Source organism: Emys orbicularis, chromosome 6 (assembly GCF_028017835.1).
Source record: "Emys orbicularis isolate rEmyOrb1 chromosome 6, rEmyOrb1.hap1, whole genome shotgun sequence".
In the NCBI taxonomy this organism is placed as follows: domain Eukaryota; kingdom Metazoa; phylum Chordata; order Testudines; family Emydidae; genus Emys; species Emys orbicularis.
Window position 1 is genome coordinate 23,962,921 of NC_088688.1, and position 23,575 is coordinate 23,986,495.

At 43.3% G+C, this 23,575-nt stretch overlaps 1 protein-coding gene across 1 annotated transcript in view; it reads right to left on the bottom strand.

Moving 5' to 3' along the window:
- Nucleotides 1–16,961, bottom strand: part of ADAMTS12 (ADAM metallopeptidase with thrombospondin type 1 motif 12) — a 265,348-nt gene extending 248,387 nt beyond the window's left edge. The window contains exons 1-2 of the mRNA XM_065406566.1: nucleotides 16,835–16,961; nucleotides 14,386–14,747 (exon numbers count right to left, since the gene is read on the bottom strand). Of these exons, the coding sequence (XP_065262638.1) occupies nucleotides 14,386–14,747; nucleotides 16,835–16,961 (489 nt within the window). The remainder of the gene's footprint in view (nucleotides 1–14,385; nucleotides 14,748–16,834) is intronic.
- Between the last annotated feature and the right edge of the window lie 6,614 nt (nucleotides 16,962–23,575).

Sequence of the window (23,575 nt, forward strand, 5' to 3'; positions counted from 1 at the left end):
AGCAGACAGGGCTCTGTGCCCTGAGGCTCTTCTCCAGGTAGTGACGCGTCCCAGAGCACACATACTCACAGGGGAAAAGGGTGCCTGCCCAGAAGTGGAAAGGGGTTGGCGGGAAGTGTACAGGCCTCTGTGCCCTGGGGCTGTGCTGAAGGGCTGGGGTCAGGGGGGGAACCAGTACTCTCTGCAGCCTGACACTGCAACAGTCCACAGTCTCAGCAGACTGCCTGTCCATCTCCTTCTCCCACTATGTAGCTGCAGCAACCACCAACCGGCTATTTCCCTCCCCTGTGCAGCCGTGCTGTGCCATCCAGCAGGGAGTCTGCAATCGGAGCTGGGGGTGGAGGAAGGTTGAGCAGGTACAAAATCTGGATAGAAATCAGAAAAACAAATCTGAATACTGGATTTTTCAATACCGGAGAATTTTTTGGAGGCTTTTGGTAGAAGCCAAAAATGAAGGGTTCTAATCTATGGGACAGGCCCGTAGTGAGATGCTGTGTGTAACTGTATCAGGAATGGACAGGCGATGAAGCCCCAGACAGTACTGAGCATTTCCATAATATATTGTCACTGTCACTGCTACATGCCCAAGGTGTGTCACTATAATTTGGCAACACTTGTAGAGCTCGCCATGCCCAGAGCTTATTTCTGAATAAGAAGAGCTACAATGACAGCGTTTGTGACTCTTGCCTTCCCTTACCTCGCCTCCACAGCGGAGAGAGTCGTTCTACTGCAGACCGGAAAATGTATGCCAATGTTAATTTCTGGCTAGCCTCTGGATTATGTTCCGCTACATTCTATCCATAGAGGAGAGGGCTAGTGCCAACTGGCAGACTAGCCCAGGGTGAGGGGCAGAGCATTGCTGTGCCATCTCTAGGTGGAGATTGTAACTCTTTGAGGTGCAGTCTCTTTCCCTGTCTCCCCGTTGCTCTGGGAGAGAGTAAATTCTGATAGGTCTGTTGCACTATATGCTCCCTGATGTACAGGTGCACTGTGGGGGTGGAGTCAGGGTTCTGCTCCCTCCTGTCCATCTGTTACTTCCTGTGTGCAAGCAGCAGTAGTCTAGGGCCCCAGTGCAAGGGAATAAGGATGTCTTGTGCCGGCACACAGGCTGGACCGCTATCTAGACCTTATCTAGTAATTCTAATAGCACAGTGCACTGCAAGAACCAGAGCAGCTCGCTGATTCTCCTGACTTGTGTCCCAGAGTGACCACAGCTGTTCCTTGGCAGTGGAGTGTTACTTCTCTTGGCCTAAGGATGCTGTGCTCATTTTAGATTGTGTGTGCGCATTTCTGAACAATGCTACAAATGTAACCACATAGGAGGATGTATTGCTCATTTTTTGAAACTAGAGGTAGAAGTAAACATTTAAGGAATGGTTATTGACCAAATTATTGCGTCATCCCACTCAGAGGTCAACTCACAGGAGAAGCACAGGACAGGGAATTCCTTTTTCATTAATATAGAACATGACTAACTCCTAATAGTCCAGGTTAAATTTACATCTGATTGTTCAGATTATTAAAAACTTGTATTCCATGAGTGTGTAAAGCCCTAACCAGGCTCGGGGGCCCCATTGCATAAGGCACTTTGCACACATATATGAACAAAGATATTGAATATATGTCCTATAAGTAGCTTGTGTAGGGACAGAGAGCTGCTTAGGAGCTGGAGCAGACATAGTGCTGAGATTAGTGAAGCAGAGTCAATGGCACCAAACTGAAATCTATTTTGATGAATGAAAACATCTCCGGGTCCCCTGAATTCTAGCATGCTTCACCTATCAAGGGCTAAGATTTCAGAGAGTGATATCTTATGATACTAACATCTAGCATCAGATCAAATACAGATAGTGCTGTCCTCCTTAAAATACTGGTACCTTAACGTGTGAGGTCAACAGGATTTTCAGCTTCATGAAATATGACTTTTTATTGCTTTAAAACCAATTACTAGTAGAGACTCCAATAGCTTTGATAAGACCTGCAGTGATAAAAAATGTTTGTCAGAAAAAGCACTTTGGAAATTCCAGTTAACAAATTTTAGCAGATAGAATCTAGTTCTTGTCATTTTTAAGGAGTTGCTTCTGACTACAAATTATAAAATCAGTCACTAAATTACTCCTGATACAGTCCAGCCATACATCTTACCTATTTTGGGTTGCAAAATGACTAAAATACTATTAGAGACAAGGTGGACGAGGTAATATCTTTTATTGGAGCAACTTCTGTTGGTGTGAGAGACACAAGTTTTTGAGCTACACAGAGATCTCTGTGTAGTTTGATAGCTTGTCTCTCTCACCAACAGAAGCTGATCCAATAAAAGATATTACCTCGTCCACCTTGTGTCTCTGATATCCTGGGACGAACATGGCTGCAAGAACACTGAATAATGATTTGCAGTGAATTCATTTCTGCACACCTAGGAATTACAGACAATAAACACAGGCACTAGCCTACTCAGATAATCCACACACCATCACAGAAGCTGGCATAGATATGTGCATGGGTTACTATGTGTCACAAGGGCATCTTTGTCCTTTTATACTGATTTGGATTCAGTTCCTGTACACACGTCCAGAACCAAAGCCACAGAAACATTAGTACCTCGGAGAAGGTAGCAAAAATATAAATAGGTGTTAATTAAATAGGCCTGGGGGGTTATTGTAATGTTTGGAATTTTTAAATGAACTGTTCTTTTAAATTGAAATAAGTACCTGGTACTCAGGAGACATTTTGTCTTCCAGAATTTTCAGATTAAACCAAAAATGAAACAGATTAAACAGCAGCAGATTAAACCAAAGATGAAATACTACCAGTGGATGCAGTTTCAACCCTGATAGACCAACTGTGGAGTCTTCTAGCTGGCACCCATCAGTATTACTTAGCAGGCATGCTTCTGTTACCATTACAGAAACATGCATATACCTAATGAGCCAGAGTTTTCACAAAAGGAAGCTAAAGTATTTGGCAGTTGGTCTCACCAAAACAAGTAGCCCTTGTTCCCAGAGACTTAGCCAGTTTGCCTGATATGATCAGAATGAAAAAGATATTTGCATGAATTACTGGGATTCATTTAGCTCTCTGATTGAGTACCATATAATCACGTTGCACAGGAACTGTTAGCCAACACATATGTTAGGTTAGTACATACCACATTATACAATGCCTGACAGTTATAAGAGCTGACGTAGCCTATGTTTTTCCCAGAGTTCTGTTCACTCATGCTAAGCTACATCCCACAACACCCTGCAATACAACTCAGCATTTGGCATAAGCAAATAGGAAACTTGTCAAAAATCAAGATACATTTGTTCTATGTCTTAGTACAAGCTAGGGAGATGCTTTGTGGACCAATACCTAGATAAGGAAGATACAGAACAACAAGTTAAGGAACTGGTGCAAACCAATGGGTTAGATGTTAGTGACAAGTAAGAAGTTTTATAGCTTGTATAAATCAGCCTAAAAATAGTTGCAGCTGGAATGTGTAACTTTGAGAGCACACCTTCTGTGTAAGGGGAATTTATCAATGCTGCACAAGATGGTTTCCCAGAAACTGGTATCATGTTGAACCTTTTTCACGTACTATACTATTATTGACTTTTAGCAATAAACCTGACCAATATTGGTAAGTTGGTGTCTCACGTACATAGCAGAATGAACCAAAGTGTGGTCAAACAATTGACTATCCAATTTATCAACAGAATCTATAAACTGGATGCTCTGTTCATGGCCGTCTGCATGGTATTTATGTTTTGAAGTCTCCGTTATATGCAATATATTAACCGTAGCTGGTTATTTTTTTAATTTGGTTGTCTCTTATTTGGCTCCTTTTGCTACACACTGTTCTAATGAGAGAAGCATCCAGCTTTATACCTCAGCCATTACAATCCTCCCAATCATAGGAACTCAGACCAGCTGCAAACCTCAGGCTAACACAGAGCCAGTTCATTTACACAAGGAAGATAAACATCCTGTAGCCACATCACCAAATACTTTCAGGATCCCAGACAGTCTTTTCTAGACAAGACTGTGTAGGAGAAATGCCTTTAGTAGCTTCGTGACAATTTATTGCACCCAAATTAATGAAACATCTAGAGGAGGGTAGAGGGAACACACACACACATTCACATCTCCTCCAGTTAAGTGGACACTCTCAAGAAGTTCAGGCCTATGCTATAAAATGTGGGGGGGTTTCGTAGTTAGCTCATGCGATTAACTCAAAAAAATTAATTGCGATTAATCGCAGTTTTAATTGTATTGTTAAACAATAGAACACCAATTGAAATTTATTAAATATTTTGGATGTTTTTCTACATTTTCAAATATTTGATTTCAATTGGGCAGATGTACTTTGGGATGTTACTATGAAGACAATTAAAGCTATTAAAGCGTGATCAGGAGTGGATTAAGCCACTGAGAGGACAGGATGTCTCCAAGCCCCATATAAAAATAAAATTTCAGTATTTGCAGAGAGAGAAAAATGATGCTATTTTGCAGGACCCAGGTGCAATGTTCTACTGCACTTGCAGTTTACTACTAATATATTTATTTTAATCCACCCACACTAATTGTTCTATTGAAATGCTAGAATTCAGGGCTAACCACCTGATATTGGTCAAAGGTGACATCTCACAACTGGAGTCATGTTACAGAATCAGCAAAGGTTAGGGTGACCAGACAGCAAGTGTGAAAAATCAGGACTGGGGGAGGGCGCTAATAGAAGCCTATATAAGAAAAAGACCCAAAAATCGGGACTATCCCTATAAAATCGGGACATCTGGTCACCCTAGCAAATGCAGCTGAACTCACACATACAGTACTGAGAACTCCAAAGAGGTTCATCTGGACTGTCAGCTGGGGTGTTCCTGCAGACAGATGGGAGACAGACATCATTGGAGCCCTTGGAGTTATGAGTAAAGCTGGGATTTGGGCACTAAGGAAAGGAATGAACTCCCAAGAAAATGTTAAACAGAAAAAATCTGCAGTGAATAGTGGTTCTACAGTTCTGAACAACAAGAAGGTAACTTCTTCGTATCTATTAACACAGTAAAAGAAACTTCTCTAGAAACCAAGTAACAGAGACACACAACTACCATCTACAATAGGAGAAAACTGGCCACATGGAAGGCAGGATAAAAAACACATGCACAGGAAATTCCATATTGAATGGGATTTCTTTCTAAGAGTAAGTTTTTCTATATATAGTGTGTCTAATTGACAACAGAAAATACACAGCAGATATATAGAGGGGACCACTTAGTGGTTCCCTTTCCATGTTTTGTTTGTTTTAAAGCAGCATGAGACTCAGAGTTTAAAGGCTTCCTGTGTCCTGGCCTGGAAACATTCCCACCTGCAAAAGAAGAGAGTTTGCAGGGGGCCTCAGGCCTTCTACGGTGGCATTTTTCAGACTTTCTCCAGGTAAATTCTGGCTCTCACAGATAATCACTTATGTCCTTCTTCCTTGACTCTGATAATCAAGGTTGCTGCTGTCCCACAGGTGCTAATGAAATCTAAACAAAGTGCACAAACAGAATGGGGAGATGTGCTGGCCTTCCCTGGACAACCAGGATCTACCAGTTAATACAAAGGGTACAGAAATGTCACATGAGGAGGTGGGAGACTCAGTTTAAATAAATTTCATTTTAATAGAATGGGAAGATTTGGACAGAAGCCAAAAAAAAACAACAACAAAAAACAAACTTCTCCAGGTTTTGGCCCATTCTTAAAAGTGTAAGGAGCAGTTCCCTCAAGGAGCGTGGGAAAGTGTTTGTGATCAAGCAGAAAAATAGCCTTTGCAAAAGTAGTTCTGTCTGGGTGAGAGGACTGATTATGATGGTCACTGTACTCCTTAATAACGAGATACATCTAAAAGAATAATAAAGTGAGATGGGGGCAGTTTTTCAGAACTGCTCAGCACCCACAATTGGGGCATTGCTCTCAATGAGAACAGCGGGGAGCTGATCACTTTTGAAAGGTTTGGCACTACGTTATCTGGTATTATTTCAGGTGAAGCTAAAATGGAGAGGCGCCTCGGGGAGAGGGAGTGTGTGTGGTTGATCCAAGAACACAGTCCATTTCCTCAGACCCAGCACTGGGGAGAGGATTTGGCTCTTTGACAGTGTCTGTTAAATAAGGATTGTTCCAACACAGCGGTGTCTGCTCTTTTCGTTTTCAAATGTACTCTGTGGCCGTGAAGTTCCATTATCAGTGAGCAAGGGTGAATTCAAATTGAGGTGGTCACAAGGGCAACATTCGGTGGGGAGGACAATGGGACCTCGACTCTGGTATATGATTTGCTGTCAAATGTTTACTCATCTGTGAAAAGAGGAAATCATTAGCATTTCACAGAAACAGATTTACCATTAGCATACATTTCATAGCAAAGGAACCTTCACAGACAAAGAAACCCCAATCAAAGAAGGTGTTGATTATTACCAGTGCTATAATGTGTGTGCGCGTGTGTGTATAGTCTTGCCCAGCTGTCAAATAAATGATTACCAAGGCAACTGCATCCCAGTTATTTTACCCCAGGATACACAATAATCTTTTTGCACTTCATACTATGTTGCTAAGTGTGAAACATTCTCTATAACAATAAACTAACATTTGGAACAGAGATATTATTGGTAAGTTACTAAATAGATGAGATAGTGACCATAATTGTATGAAAACAAAGAACAAAGAAAAAGTGAACAACTGCTCCAAAGAGTGCTTCAGTGATGGTATATATGTTTAGTGTGGGAAGAAGGTTGATCTTGTGATGAAGGCACTGGACCTCTAGGTGGTACAACAGACCAGCTTCTGCTGGGCCATTTCCTGTGTCTTCCTGTTCTCTCTTCAGGGGTGCTTGTGGCACTCAGCTTCCCTCTCAACAGAGGGTTGCTGCTCCTCCTACAGTCTCAATAGTTCAAACAGTCTTCCCAGCTCACTTCCCAGCATCTACCTGCTCCCCTTTGTCAGATGGAAGGAGGGGGAGGAAAAGGGGGTCAGGGTCTGGCCTCCCAGTTGGGTCTTATCCACAGTCCAGACTCTTCCCAGAAAAGCATGCATGCATGCACGCACACACGCACGCCTGCCTCTCCTTCACTCTCCCCATTTGCCTGACAGTGTCTCCCTTTTTAGCAGCTCTCCATTTGGAACACACTTTGCAGCTGCTGAGGGGCTGGGCCTTCTTGGCCCAGCACTGCTCTATTACACCTTACGTCTAAGTGAGGGGTCTGTAAACCAATCACAGGTGGCAACACTACCTCCTCCTTCTGCTCTGATTTTGTGAAAGAAGTTTTCAAATGCCCTTTGCTGTTAATTTAAAAAGCAGTTAAAAGGCTCAAAATTGAAACAAAACATTTTGTTTTGGGTCAAACAAAACATTCCGTTCAACCCAAAACAATGTTTGTTTTGGCACAAAACCCAAAAATCGTTTGTTTCAGGTGATCCAAAATGAAATGTTTCTGTCCAGCCAGCAAATTAAAACAATTGATTACTTGCACAGCTCTGGCTAGGAGTGTCTCCCTGAGCTGAAGCTATCAGGTGTAGCTGAGCTTAGTGAGACTCAGAACCTTAAAAGGGGCTGGGCCAGGCTCAGAAGAGAAAGTGACAGAGTTTGTTGACCAGAAGCCACCATAGAGCATTCCACAGGCTCAAGAATGAATATTTGTATTTGGTTTGCTCAAGTTCATAGTTGGTTTCTGTGTAATGTGGGTTGAATAAGAACCCTTTAACTAAATTAGAAATCTGTGAGAGGTTTGGGGGCAGGGAGGTGGAAGAGAGAGTTAACTTCGGTCTCCAGGGACATTTCTTTCTAGTTGTTCAGAACCTCGTTCTGCATTGCTGGAGTAACTTTAGAGAAAATCCATTGCTTTAGTTCTAGAAAAGAACTACAGCTATTTAACCCCCCCCCCCCCCCGCCCCCAGGTATTATCTGTCAGGCCATAGATAGGCTAGAGTCAAGATGTGAAACAGTAGCAGCACTGGTTTCAGTTAAATATAAAAACAATTCTGGAATGATCAACTCATGAGAACACCTGGGATCTGACTCCCAAGATTTTTCCCCCCAGCACAAACCTCTGAACCGTGAAGCTAGAAAATTTAGGATTGTTATTTAGTCCATGCTTCCCATTCACAACAATTCAGGAAATCATTTGATGACTATAAGAGCTCAGAAATCAAGAAAGCCAAATTTGTATAACGAACCTACTGATGTGTAAATCATCACAATTCACTTATGCAAACAAGACCATGTCACACACACCTGCCCTCCAACGCTTCCATTGTCTCTCCCTTCATTGAAGTGTCCAGTTCAAAATTGTCACACTAATTTTTGAGACCCTCTGTGGATTTACTGCAGACTATGTCACAAATCTTCTCTCTCTTCCCTGCCCTCTCTGGTCATCTGGCCCATCTCATAATTGGTAAGAAAAATCTTCTATCCTCACTTACTCCTGTCATCTGGAAGTGTCTTCCTGGGGGAAAAAATCTTTCCCTCATCAATTCTTCATCTCTGTAAATTTCATCTGAAGACTTTCTCCATTGCTTATACATCCTAAGGGAGGAGTGGGGAAATTAAGTCCAAGGGGGAGTTATTCCACTCTGTAAGCCATTTTGGGATACAGAGTGTACAAAAGATGCTATATATGAAAATTGTAATGTAAAGTATAATAAAGTTCTTAGGACTTTCCACATTTCTCCATTGGTATATAGTGTAAACAGAGAAAGCATGATGGTATTCTGGTAAAAAACAAGCAATATATTGTCATCCTGGAGGAACACTGCCAGCAATCAGGCAGAAAATTGTTTCATATACACAGGTAATTAGAGAACCCCGCTACCTTTATCAAGGCTCTTAATATGATTCACTCAATAGGTGCCCTCTGAAAATTACTAGAAAATTGATCTCCCAGCAGCAGATGGTTTATGGCTATATCCACTTTTTTATGAAGCAATAAAAAGACTCCCAAAATGTAATGAATAAAAATGAATAGTAATAGCAATGTCATTGTTACATGAAAGAGTGATAGGATACATCATTTTAAATGGATGTAGAAATAAGCTTCAAAGTACAAAAACACAGGGGAGCTGAAAATCTGCTCCTTACACTTTCTCTATTTTCATCTATGCTGCATCTGTATGATCTTTATGACAGGACATAAATCCAGGAACATCTGTGGTGAGGATTTGCTCTGACATTACATTATTATCTGAAACTCGGAAAAACAGTAACTTACAAAAATGAACTGAAAGTTAAAAAGACCTGATATGAAAGTAAGTTCTTCTAGAGGCAAAGTTCATGAGTAAGAAACACTGGTGTTAGCTGGGTAGAGGTCAGGAACTTCCTTATGGCTCTAGCACTGTAGTCGAATGGTGCTTTACTCCATTTAATAAAGACTGTCCTAACTAGACAACAAGCATCTATTTTTGTTGTTTATTTGCTCTATTTTTGTTGTTTATTTCCTTGATAAGGAAATTGCCTCCAGAATCAGTAAAGCCAGCCAGGCCCTTGGCCAACTCTGAACAAAAGTCCTTACCTAACACATCATTTGTCTCTCCATCAAATTGAAGATCTACAGTGCAGTGGTCCTAACATCTCTTCTGTATGGTTCTGAGACATGGACTCTTTATAGACAGCACATTAAACAGCTTAAGCAATTTCACATGTGCTCCCTCCACTCAATAATGAGCATTTGCTGGCAGGACGGAGTGACTGTAGTGGCTTTTAGTGGTTCCTCCCTGTCAGCCTCGGAGGGAGGTCACTACGCCACCTAGCATGCTAGTCCCCTGTCAATTGGCTATGTGTCCGTAAAGAGTCTAGCAGCAGCAGTCAATAGCCCAGCACCCTGACTGGGGCAGACAGCAAACACAGGCAGGCTCAAGACCTCGAGCAGTAGTAGTCTATACAACCCAGCTTCCTGGCTGGGGCAGACAGCAAACAAGCACGGGCTGTCTGGCCTTGGGTAAGTAGGCCACCACCCCCGGGGTGGGGTTCGCAGCAGGGGATAGGGGTACCTGGGGCCACCCTACTCCACTGGATCCCAGCCCAGGGTCCTACCAATAGCAGGTAGTCCTGCCACAGGGATCCTACCAAAACATACTGACTGTGATTTCAGTAACACAACTGAATGAATGTCTGGTTTCCCTGGGGTACTTCTTACCCCTACCTGTTCATAGGGCTCGGTTGCTTGCAGGTCCTCAGTATCCTCGGGATACTCAGGAGCCAACAGTCCCAGTAGCTCCTCGGGGTACTCGCCTGGTGGCAGTCCTGACAACTCCCCAGATATTCAGCTGATGCAGTCCCAGCAGTTCCCTTCCCTTGGAGTTCTCCTCCAGGGGCAGGGGGTGGCACAGATCAGTCCCTGGCCCAGGAGCCAGCAGCAAGGGAGAGGCATCTGCCTCCTTCCCTTGCTCTGGCCCAACTGAGCTAAAGCCCCGCCTCTTATACTTCCTGTTCCACCCCTCTGCTTCCAGCGCGTGGGGCGGGACCAGCCTGGCTCCACCCACCAGGGGGAGGGGAGTGATTCCTCCCTGTTAGCCTCGGAGGGAGGCCACTCCGACTCACTACTGTGACCAATATGAAGGTCCTTGAGAGAACAAACACAACGAGCATCAAGGAAATGGTACTGAGAGCAGAATTTGACTGGACATGTCATCAGAATGGAAGACCACTGCCACACAAAACAGATCCTGTATGGGGAGCTGAGGCAGGGCAAAAGAAAGAAGGGCCATCCTTATAAGCGCTCCAAAGATAACTGGAAGAGCAGTCTCCACTGGCCTGGCATCAATCTTAAAAAACTCAAGCAAATGGCACAGAACAGGACTCACTGATGGTCTTTGACAAGATTAGCATGCAGCAGGTTCAAGCGGGAATCGATGAAATCATGTCCAGACTGCATGTGAAAGGCTCCACAAAGCCACATCATGGATAAAGACTTCCCACGCCCTCAGTGTGGCCGACTCTGTGCATCAGGGTAATGACTTTAGAGTCATATGCGAAGCCATAGATGAGAATTGCATCAGTGATGAACTACTAGTAAAATCATAGAATATCACAGGTTGGAAAGGACCTCAGAAGGTCATCTAGTCCAACCCCCTGCTCAAAACAGGACCAATCCCCAGACAGATTTTTGCCCCAGATCCCTAAATGGCCCCCTCAAGGATTGAACTCACAACCCTGGGTTTAGCAGGCCAATGCTCAAACCACTGAGCTATCGCTATCCTAATGGATGTCTAATGGAAGCTTATCTCATACTGATCCTCCTAAACGTTGTGGGGTATATGTACGGGTGATATTTAAGAAGTTGTATAGATGTATTGAAGTATGTTTAGAATCTGTGTGCCAGGCAGGGTTGACAAGCAGGTTTTGCCAGACAAAGGGTAATCCACTTTGTCTCTGATGTGTGTGAAGCAAACACAAAACGTGTAATGTCTAAAGGAGAAACAGGTTGACGTTGGGACACGATCTCAACATGGCAGCAGGGCACTGGCAATGAGTTCCACTGTCTAATTATGTGTTGTGTGGGAAAGTATTTGTAACTATCAGTTTTGAATTTGCCACCTTTTAATTTCATTGACTGTCCCCTTGTTCTTTCCATTTTATCACACAAAGCTCCCAACCTTTCTGTGTATCATTCAATTATTTTATACACTTTTATCATGTTGCCTCTTATTTGACTTCTTTCTAAGGTAAACAATCTTTCAATCTCTGTTCATATGAGAGCTCTTCCATGACTCAAGTCATTCTTACCACCCTTCTCTGAACTCCCACTAATTCTACAATTGAAACAAAGTAAGTGTCAACTTGCTAATGTGTACAATGTGGTGCTAAGCAACCCTGTAATTCATAAATGTTATCTAAACTCAGCCCAGTATAATACAGGTTCATGACTAATTCAGTAAGCAAAAAAAAATAAAAAACTAAACAAAAACCCCACAACATCACACAAGAGAAAATGTATTCCCGAAACAGGAGGCTTCATAACCAAAGAACATATTCACTCAAAAATTTAGAAACCATAACAACAAATTCTGATGAACCTTAAAGTTCCAAAACCTAAAACTTCTTCATGCTGCTTTACTTCTCAAAACTAAAGACCTCACGCTGTCAACCTTACCTCACGTTGCTCAGTGGGACTACTGGTGGAGTAGGTTACTATTCAGTGTAAGAATGGAAGAATCAGACACAGCGTTCATGGGCAAAAGTCTGTGTTTCCGACATGGCATTAACTTGAGAACCTTACTCATACCCCAGTATGCAAGAGAATAATGCATTAGAATACAATTTTTCAAAAGCACTTAAATCCCATTGAGTTTCAATGAGACTTGGGCTCATACATGACTTAGAACCTTTTGAAAATTTATCATACATTTATATATTGAATCTTTTAAAAATGCACACAAAAGTACGTCTTAGCATGTTATTGTAGACAGAATATTTGGAAGGAAATCGGTATACAAGCCCTAAAAGAATGAGCATTTCACTCAAGTTATACATCTCATGGATATTAATATAAAATTGCTGTGGAGGCAAATGACCATTCATCAAAAGAAACTAATTGCTTTTGACTACCTTTTCATATCAGACACTCTTCTCTATAGCCTAATTTTCGCTTCATATTTCTAAAATGCTCCAAAAAGACTTTGACTTTGACAGTCCTACAGACATCAATCTCTGCCTTTTCACTGAGTAATATTCTGTATCTTACTGAAACATATAGTGTTGGAAAATGTATCTTTAAGAAGAGTACAGCTGTTGTTTTTCAGTACTCTGTCATGTGCTTCTCCAAAGGCCCCATTTTCATCTGCAGGAGACCAATTTTCGTGTGTGTCCGGGATATTTTAGAAGCCCACTGGGGTTTCTAAAGCTTCGGAATAGCAAGGAATTTCTTTACATATCGACAGACTGGGGAAGGGGGAGGAAATTCTTCACAGATGTTTAGCTTGGCACAATGCATTCTGCAGACCCGAGAGAATTCAGGCTTGAGAGTGAACTCTGGTCTCTTGTTCTGCAGGCCATTGCAGACTGAGACACATTGCACAAGGTTCTGGCTACCATTGTTGTCTTTCAGTAAACCAAACAGTCCTGAGGAATCTTACTCCGCTGCCCATTTGATTTCCCAATCTCAAATAATTTAAACCATTGCAGATTAAATTCCGCACTTGGATGCAGACATCCAGCTGCCACCGAAGTGAATGGGAAAAATATAACAATTTATTTGTCCATTTTCAAAAGCTTTCATGTGTTACCCAGAAAGATCAAGAAGCTCACAGACACCAGAGGGTTGCACACTGTTGCTTCTGTAGACCAAGCTCATTGCAAAGACCATGGACTCTTTGCATCCCTCCATTCCCCCCACAAGCACACAGTGTGCCAGCCACCCATTCCCCTCTATTTCAGGGACTCCCAACAACCCACATCCCTTCCTTCATGACAGGGGCTCTCTGTGGCCCCCAATTTCCCTCTACTGTCATACTAGAAACTCTGAATACCCCCCTTTCTCCCATTCTCCTCATATGTCAGCAGCTCTCTGTGCCCCCTGCCCCATTTCCTTTCTCCTCTACCATGCTAGGGCCTCTATGTGTCCCCTCATTCCTCCCTACTCCGCCCTTTCCCTGCATCATTCTCATTTTCTGACTGAGGGGGAGAAGCCTCTCAAGGTGTTCACTCTATTGAAACAATGGACAGAGTAGAGATGGGGAGTCAGCCAGTTCTTTGACCTATAGACAAGTCCAGAGATGGTGGGAGCTGCTGGCTCTGCTAACCAGATCCAAGGAGCTCCATGTGCCCCCCACGTCCAGCTTGTGGTGTTCCATTTTTCACCAACATGAATAGGATTCTTCCCACTGATGCCTAGAACACTCCCTGAAATTTTGGAATTGGTAGGATGTGGCATTCAAAAGTTATCACATTACAGGCAGACAGAGAAATGCCTTCCAGTTGAGCGTAAGCCCTTGCTTTGCTCACCTAATAAACAGCCAAAAACCGAACTAAAGTTCAGCTGAACCATTGCAGTATGGACATTGAACTAGAAACCCCATTATAAGCTCTCATGAAGTTGCCAGTGCATCTGAGCTTCAGCGGTGCTAAAAATATTGTTCAACAAGAATAAGCACTTCACCTCCCAGACCTAGTCTAAACTAGAGTGTGTAGAGAAATGGGGATTTTAAAAAGTTGCAAACTTTTGTACCTTTCCCACCCCCACAAAAAAAAAAAGCTTTAGATTTGGTTTAAAGTTTGTGTGAAAATTGAGGCTGGTTCTTATTCAAGTGATACATAAATGCAGGTTATTTTATTCAGACTAGTTCATCTAGTGTTTTTAACCAAACACATGCACAACTCTGGCTCACTTCCAAAGAGATCAAAATCAGCATGGAACCACGATGCAAGACTACATCACTTACCAGCCCATTGCAAGTGCTGATCGCTGCTGGTCCATTCCCAGAATTTGGCTGCAAGACTGTACCAATGAGGTGACATGAGGTTCCTGTGTAAGGTACAATCTTTGCACCAGTGTGGTTCCCGTATCTCCTTTCCAATACATAGTTAGCAGAAAGGAATCCTCGATGGACAGTCAAGTTGAAAAACAGCTCCTTCTCCTTGTGGTTAATTTTATAATACACAAGGTTTTCCTTTCTACTGAAGTCTCTTTTCCTCCTGGTATCTGAGTTGTGATGGTGTAAACTGTAAGACAGAAAATGGCCGCTTGCATCTACTTTTGCAGGACCAACCACGTGGTATTCTTGCAGCGTCCGGATAAAGTGCTCTGGAAAAAAAGCAATGGGGAAATTTTAGCTTTTCATAGAATCATAGAATCAAAGGACTGGGAGGGACCTTGAGAGGTCATCTAGTCCAGTCCCCTGCACTCATGGCAGGAATAAGTATTATCTAGACCATTCCTGACAGGTGTTTGTCTGCTCTTAAAAATCTCCAATGATCAAGATTCTAGATCTCTCCTAGACAATTTATTCCAGTGCTTAACCACGCTGACAGTTAAAAAGGTTTTCCTAATGTCCAGCCTAAACCTCCTTTGCTGCAATTTAAGCCCATTGCTTCCTGTCATATCCTCAGAGGTTAAGAATAACAATTCTTCTCCCTCCTCCTTGTAACAACCTTTTATGTACTTGAAAACTGTTATCATGTCTCCTCTCAGTCTTCTCTTTTCCAGACTAAACAAACCCAATTTTTTCAATCTTCCTTCATAGGTCATGTTTTCTAGACCTTTAATCATTTTTGTTGCTCTTCTCTGGACTTTCTCCAATTTGCCCACATCTTTCCTGAAATGTGGCACTCAAAACTGCATACAATACGCCAGTTGAGGCCTAATCAGCGCAGAGTAGAGCAGAAGAATTACTTCTCATGTCTTGCTTACAACACTCCTGCTAATACATTCTGGAATGATGATTGGAGCCTCTGGCTGTTACCACAATTTGAGTACTAACTAATAGGTAGTAGCTGTTGCATAGTATTGGATATTAGTGAGGGGCAAGAATGCCATGAATTTCTTCCCCCTTCTAGAGTCTGATAATAGTGACAGTGCGCTCATTCTTGTTCCCACTGATGTACGTGGAAGCTGTGCTCCGAAGGTCAGTGGGAACAAGAGTGGGCTCACCTCAGAGTAATTTAGGCCATATTTTGATCAGCTCAAGCTGTTATAATCTAACAGTGGGTGTCCTGTGAATTCTAAATCTCTGTTTGAGTAAATTAAATTCACCAATACAAATATGAAAACTTACAAAACTTCAGGAGAGAGCACTTGTCTCTCTCTGTCTCTCTCTCTCTCTCTGTAGGGTAGAGAATTGATGTTGTGTTTGAAATGCGAAAGGATGTGAATGGGAGAAATGTTAAGCTTTTAAAGTTGGTGTTAAAGAGGGAGAGTGTAAAAAGCCCAAATGAAAAGCTGTTGTATTCAGGCCTGATTTTCCACTGCACAGCACCCCCTTATGCCTGTGGAATGGTGTGGAAAATCAGCCTCTCCCCCATGAGTTTCCCTTTCATGTATGTGAGTTCTGAAATGATAAAAGCTTTGGAGTATAAAAGTAAAGCTTTTGATACTGTCTCGCATGACCTTCTCCTAAACAAACTAGGGAAATGCAACCTAGATGGAGCTACTATAAGGTGGGTGCAAAACTGGTTGTAAAACTGTTCCCAGAGAGTAATTTTCAGTGATTCACAGTCATGCTGGAAGGGCCCTTAAGCCAATTTTGTGTTGCTGTATCACAACATAACATTACAGAGTTGCTACTAAGAAGAAATAGTCTATTTCCAGGATTCTGAACTGCCTACATTTTGTAATGAGAAATGAGGTGGGTATTTACAGGCCTGTTAACAGTAAATTTATAATGAATATAGATTTCAGCAATGAAATTTTGAACTGAAATATAGCCTAATTGCTTCCAGAAAGCAACAACATGGCAGTCTGAGTTGTCTGCACGGTGCTTCATTGACCTCAACTTTAAAATCAAGTTGTCTGCCACAGGAGCGTTGCAAGTACAGAGCTTCAAGTTCAGACTCCAAAAGATATGACCTGTTGTAGCCAGGGAGACATTTCTGCACTGGGGGCGGGGAAGTAACTAGCACAACACTGTAATGTTTGCAGTCTCTAGTGTGAAAAGCAGCAACGCTGATCTGGAGAAAGTAAAACAGTCACAAAGCTCCATGGAAGTTAGATTCTATAAGTGAAACATTGTGTAAATACAGACGGGGAGACTACTCCATACAAAAGAATAAACTGAATATATTTACTTAGATCTTGGTGACCTTGGTTTATTTACATCAGAGGTGGGGGGAGAAAGGACACCGAGTTTGCATCAATTAAGCATAACTTTAATTAAAATGAGAGAAGCCACTGACCTTGCCTCTTGTCTGGAAAGAAAAATCTGCCCGGTGGAGGATTTCTACCATAGCAGAGCGCTTGCATGAGAAGGAACTGGACCCAAAAGGAAAAGTTGGCAATCCAGTTTCTCTGCACACATGGCATGTTTTAGCTGGGGGAAATCAACTGAGTGTATTCAGCAAAGTCCTAGCTGGAAAGAAAACTGTAAAGGTGCATGGCCAAGGGAAACTAATGCAGAGAGAGAGAGAGAAAGAGGCGCTTCCTCACAGAGAAAGAGCAGAGAAGCTTTTCCTGAAAAGGGGAGTGATTAGGAGTTCTGGTGTCTGATTTCTGCAAGGGGAGGAAGGAGGGTTCAGCAAGGAAGTTGCTTCCAGGGAATCTTTCATTAGTGGGTTTTAGCCCACGAAAGCTTATGCCCAAATAAATTTGTTAGTCTGTAAGGTGCCACAAGGACTCCTTGTTTTTACAAACAGCAATGTTAGTGTCAGTTCCCATGCACCCCAGCTCAACCTTCAACCCCTCCAGCAGTTGATTCGTCCCCTGACAGAGAAAAACTGGGACAAAGGCTGCATGGGTCTGTCCCTGGAGGGAGGTCCAAAGCCGTATATGCAGTGAGGCCAGGCTGCACTACCTCTGTCCTGGGAGCACTGAGCCTGTCCCTACATGCTTCCTTGGATGCCTTCAATTCCCACTTTATACCTGCTGTCCCCCGAATACACCTAGCTCCAACTCCCCATGCAATACCTGCCTGCCCCTGAGCACTGACCAGGCTCCAGGCTGAATCCACTCTCCCTTTGGTGTGTCGGTTCCAGCCCCCAAGCTGTAATAGCCCCACCTACGGGCACCCCCTGCCACAGCCTCTCTGCCTGAGATTCACTCAGTGCTACCACTCTCCCTATGCACCTATTCTGCCAGGTGAGCAACCAGTTCCCATCCTGTTGTTGTGAGGGGAGGGTGTCCCAATTGAATTCTAATGCCGGTGATTGCATCCTGACTCCTTACGCTCCAAGAACACAGCAAGCATTCCGGACTAGAACTGTAACACATTGTGAGAAATAAATCAAATCAAGGTGTTTGCAGAAGCAGAAAGCAATTTCATTCTCTTGTAGATGCAGCCCACGTCTTCCCCACCTCCTTCCCTGCACGGCCTCCCTCTATTTTTGTATTTCCTCCAGTGCTTATGTCCGAGTCAGATTATAAACTCCACAGGGCAGGGCCCATGTCTGTAAAGCACATAGTACCCGTTAGGGTGCTGTGTCAATACCCATCTGAACAGGGTAGTCTTCCCTTCTCCTATGGAAGCTTTTGGGCAGTGTTGTGTGAAATAGCTGTTCATTTCACCCCAGAGGTGGCAGCATTTCATTGCTAGGTCAAATGATCCCACTATAGTTTGCACATCAGTGTGGCAGGCTGACAAACAGAAATACCTCCACATCTCTTGAGTTCTCTTTACATCGTCAATCTTTCATTTCCAGGGCTTTGCCTTTTCCTGGTCCTTTGGAAGTGTAGGGTGGGAGTGGGCGGGGAAGGCCCAAAGTCCCTTTTAATAAACAAAACTTCCCCTCCCAGAGGTTACTTTCCCCCTTTCCTGCCTTGCAACAAGATTCAAAGCCCTCCTCCCAGGGCTCCGGCCACCCTCCCCCCCGGCGCCCTCCCCCCGGCCGCCGGGGGGAGAGCGGAGCCCCCGCCGGGGCTCGCCGCCCTCCCCCCCCCCCTGCTGGGCGGGGGTGGGGGGGCGGCCGGAGGCTTTTTTGCCTGGAGCGGCAAAAAAGCCAGAGCCGGCCCTGGCTTTAAGGCTATAATATGCCATTCATTTCCAGGCAGAACTCCTCATTAATTTTAATGGGCGCTTCTGCTGAACACTGATGGTGCAATATGATGCTTAATGATTTTCTGGCAACTTATCCTTATGATTGCTTATTAGGGAGACAAGGTGGGTGAGGGAACATCTTTCATTGGAGCAGTTTCTGTTGGGGAGAGAGACTGGCTCTGGAACTCACACAGAGCTCTGCTTCAGGTCTCATTATCACTTATTTCATTTGGTGTGAAACAGGCAAATCCAACTGAGAGGGAAATAGTCACCTCAGTTTAGCTGTCTAATGAAGCTCCAGAGAATCAGGCCTTAGGAATGTGTTAAAATGCAAGCTTTCAAGCCAGTAGGAAATGCAGCTCCTTACAGTCATGAGAAACCAGACATGTTTACAAAGGAAAACTGATACTTGATTAATGAGCCTTAATGTGTATTTTGCTAGTTAATGGAAATGCACAATGAGGCTACATAGGAGAACTGCAATATTATATAGTATATGATTATCAGCAGCGCTCTCGGGAAGGTTTGTTCACTATAATGTCATTTCTTTATTTTAATACATAGCTCCTGACAGGGGAGCTGGAACAATTTGTAGGAGGGCGGGGGGTGCTGGGAGCCATTGAACCAAACTGTAAACCCTTTATGTGATGGAAACCACTTCAAGCCAGGGGGTGCGGTAGCACCCCCAGCACTCTTGGTTTCAGCACCTGTGGTGTCTGATCTGTTATATATAAATAATGTATGTAGACTGCAAGCTCCTTGGGGCAGAGACCATCTTCTACTCTGTGTTTGGTTGGCCCTTAGGCATTAATGTAATAAACATTATTAATAAAATAAAACACTAATAATGAAATATTGTGTGGTATAATGATGACTACAGGGGCCTGGGAGTCAGAAATCATTGAAGATTCTGTTTGCAGCTCTGCCACTAATCTGCTTTGCAACATTGAAAATGGCATTTAACCAGCCTATCCCATTATTTACTCATCTCCAAAATGAATTCAGTAATACCTACCTGCTTCACAGGGGCCTGATGCAGTTTGCAGTGCTCAATGTTCTGACAGCACGTACAGACTGTTGGAGGAAACATTCCATACATGTCCCTATTATTATTCTAGAATTATTTGATTGGAGAAAAGAGAAGACTGCACTGAAGTAAATGATCTAAAGTGCAAGAGGACAGCAAGGTGAGCAGAAGCAAGGACTAGAAGAGGAAGCATGGTCCAGTAGTTAGCAGGATAAAGGATAGAGGATAAAACTCCCTGCTCCACCACAGATTTCCTGTCTGACTTGGGCACAGGGCCGTCCCTAGGGGGGGGTGCAGGGCCAGGGGCAGAAGTGACGAATCCGTCATTTCCGGGACTGACCATGCCAGCCAATCGCACTGGCCCACGGGGCCCCCCAAAGCATGGCTCTGCTTGGGCAAGTCTCTCAGTTCTTCAACTGTCACGTGGGAAAAACAGCACTTCCCTACCTCACAGGGTGTTGTGAGCATAAATACGTTAGAGACTGTGAAGTGCCCCAATACCTTAGAAATGGGGGTCATGTAAGTACTTCCGACAGACTAGCTCCTTAGAAAGGGATTGGAGAGGTGCTGCAAATTAGCTAGTTAACATTGTCCAAATTGTGCACTTCTCATGCTGTATTTGTAGACCTGTTACGTATAATAGAGACATATACCTCCCCCACTTGAGCACTGAAACTGCAAACCAGCCTTTTTCAGGGTTCTCTAATTCTAATCAAAAAGCTCTGACTAGGAAGAGAGAAGAGGGGAAGTCATGAATTGTCGAAGGAAGCAGTAGGGAAAGGCATGGATCTTTGAAGATGGGAGATGGGAGAGACTAAAAAGCGTGTTTTGTCTGAGAATCAGCGGGCAATGAGGCAGTGAAAAGTGAGTCATTAGCTTGAAAACAAGGCTGAGTAAGAAGCAACAGGAGCTTGCCTGAGAGCACTAGCCTCGAAGGAGAAAATTCATTAGTTGCCAGCAGAATGTAAAAGGAAAAGCATATCCAAATTCATGAGCTAGTCCGATAGGCAAGAAAGACTTGCTCCCATGCTGAGAGATGAAACATGACAGAGGCTAACACTCAACCAATATCACTCACCTGAGATCACAAGGAGCATCCATCAAAGAAAGGATATGGCTGAAGTTGGAAGCAAATCATGAAATACCCCATTGCTGAAAGATGGCTTTTGATGGCTTGCAAGAAGTTTGGCCCCTTGTCCCAGAGAAAATAAAGGACTGGTGCCTCCACGGGCAGTATGAACATTTCCAAAACTTCAGTCCCTTTCTCCATGTGAAGTCATATGTATCTCTTGGTCTTGCCCTTGGTAGTGTAATTTCATTATTCTCCATGTATTATTACCCTGTGTTGATTTTTGACTGATTATGGTCTTTTATTGTATTTCTGTTGTATTACTCGTGATTAATTATATACCTCTGTATAATGTTGTACCTCTCTGTAGAGGAGTGGAGTATCTGTATGGCTTCTTTTGGTTTGGCATTATGTTTAAATACTTTGCTTTACTGTTTTTGACAAAAAGCATTCAGACTGTGATGACCTGTGAAAGCTGTGGAATTCTGATTGCAAGCAATAGTTGCAGAGATAGACAAAACCTGCACGAGCTATATATCAGTACAGGAAGAGAGAGGATGATGATAACCTAAACAGAGATGTTGCCATTAGAGAAGACCAGTCATTTATAGTTAAGACAGTACTCTAGATACTGGATGGATATGATGCAAGTTAAACAAAGACGTGGGAAGAAATACAAGGTAAGAATTTTGAACCTGAGGGTAGCATGTGGACAAACATGTGCTTGAAGCAAAGATCACATTCCAATTCATGCAGCCTGTAACTCTTGTGCCAATGGTACTGGCAGCAACAAGGGCCAGGTCCTTCTTTCTAGGGGATTCTCTACAATTTGCTTAACTTTGGCTTGAACCCTCACCCAGTAACCTGGGAACCTATATTCACTCTGGGTGCCTTTGATGGCTCATCTGTCCCCACTTGCAAGCACATTCAACAGAGGTCTCAACAAAAGAACTTTATTGGGGAAAGGAAAGGTACAGGACAGGGAGAACTTGGCAAACTTTGCAATGTAACACTTTCTGTCGCCTGCTACCTCAGGGTGCATGGGTCCTTTTCCTGTACAACTGGACCCTGAGTGGCTAAAGCAGTTTTTCTGCCGCCGAGACTCCCACTCACAGATTGTGGCTCCAGGAGTCTCAAAAAAATCAGGGTCCCTGCTTCTTGGGGGTTGGACTAGATGACCTCCTGAGGTCCCTTCCAACCCTGATATTCTATGATTCTTAGGCAACTCTGAGGCTCTACCACCTGTCCTAATAGAATGATTTAAGCAGCTAGGACAGGGAGGCCTCACCAGAGTCTTTAAGCCAGTGTACACTGATGTTTAAACACCTCTGCTGAGCACAGTCCACACAACTGCTTTCAGTCTGCTGCTATCCTGCTGAAGTCTTTGCACTGCCCTCTGCTGGCCAGGTGACTGGAACTGCTACTAGGCTTTCTTGTCTACTTTCCACAACCAGATGACTGGAATCACTGCTGATCTGTGTTTAAATAAGGCAACTAGTTCTCAGCTCAGATATTTTTAGGTGCAAGGTGATCAGTGGTAAAAGGAGCCCACCAGACTCCTATCACCCAGCAAGAAACCAGGAACATTCAATCTCTCTTCTCTTGAGCCCTCATTCTGTCCAGAGCCTCTTACCCAATTTCAGCAAACATCATCAGGGTGACCCCGAACCCAGTCGTTGTCCAGGTGGTTTCTAACACAGTTATCTCTAAAATATTGGCCCCAAGTACAAAACTTAGCTGAATTCTACCCCAATGTCTGGAACCTATCCACAGTTAATATGTAAATGAGATATTGCCTCGCTGATTTGACTCCCCTTGCTCTCCACTAGATGACAGCAAAGGACGCATTTGATATGTAAATGAGGTACCATTGAGAGCACAGCTGACATTTAAATGAGGTTCTGCCTCACTCAGTCAATTCCCCTTACTCTCCAGTAGATTCCAGCAAAGAGCTCACTCAGCTATCTCCATTCTCTCCTAGGCTTCAGGCCACAGGGCTTACAAGCCTATACCATATATCATCCTGGATGATGATCAAGGGGCAGTGAACCTACAGAATCAAGAGTAAGGACCTTCAGGGAGACAAGAAGGAAGAGCAATCAGAAGTCAAGAAGGAGCATCAGGTCCTGAGACTAGATATAGAAGAAACTGGCAGGTGGAAGTTATAGGAGATTCAGTGGTGTGGGAAATGGACTGAGAAATACAACCCAAACAAAGAGAAGAGGACAATGTGGTGCTTTCTGAGCCAAGACAAGAGCTATCATAGTGAATCTGGAAAGTGCAGTGATTTGAGAGACCAAAGAAACACTTTCTAAGAGGTCATTTGTGTGGCTGTAAAAAAAAAATTATAATTTTTACGATGTCAGTCACACATAACGAAATGCAAATTCCAGTGATTAGGAGTTAATGCCTGACTCCTTGTTCTGGAAGAGCCAAACCTAAGAGCCTGGGGTCTTTGTTAATGCAGGAAAACCCTTTCATACTAGAAAAAAAGTCCTTCAAATTTTATAATGCAACAGAAATTGTAAAGTAGAGAAAATGTAGAGGGATCCATAAGATACACTGTATGGTTACTACAGAGTAAGTGCAGTTTTAGGAAACTCAGAATTAAACAAACATAGACATGTGGAAGGGAGATCAGAAAAGAGCAATGAAAGTGTTCCAGGGAGTGAGTGGAGTGCATTGTTCATGAGAAAAGATTAAAACAGCTAAATATGAATAGCATGGCTAGGTGATAATTAAAGGTGTGGGGGGGGTGTGTGGAATCTGGTAACCGTCTACAGATTTGGAAGGTGTAAAAACTGTGGAGGGAAGAAGAAACAGGGTGAAAGCAAGCAAGGGAAATGTAGGTT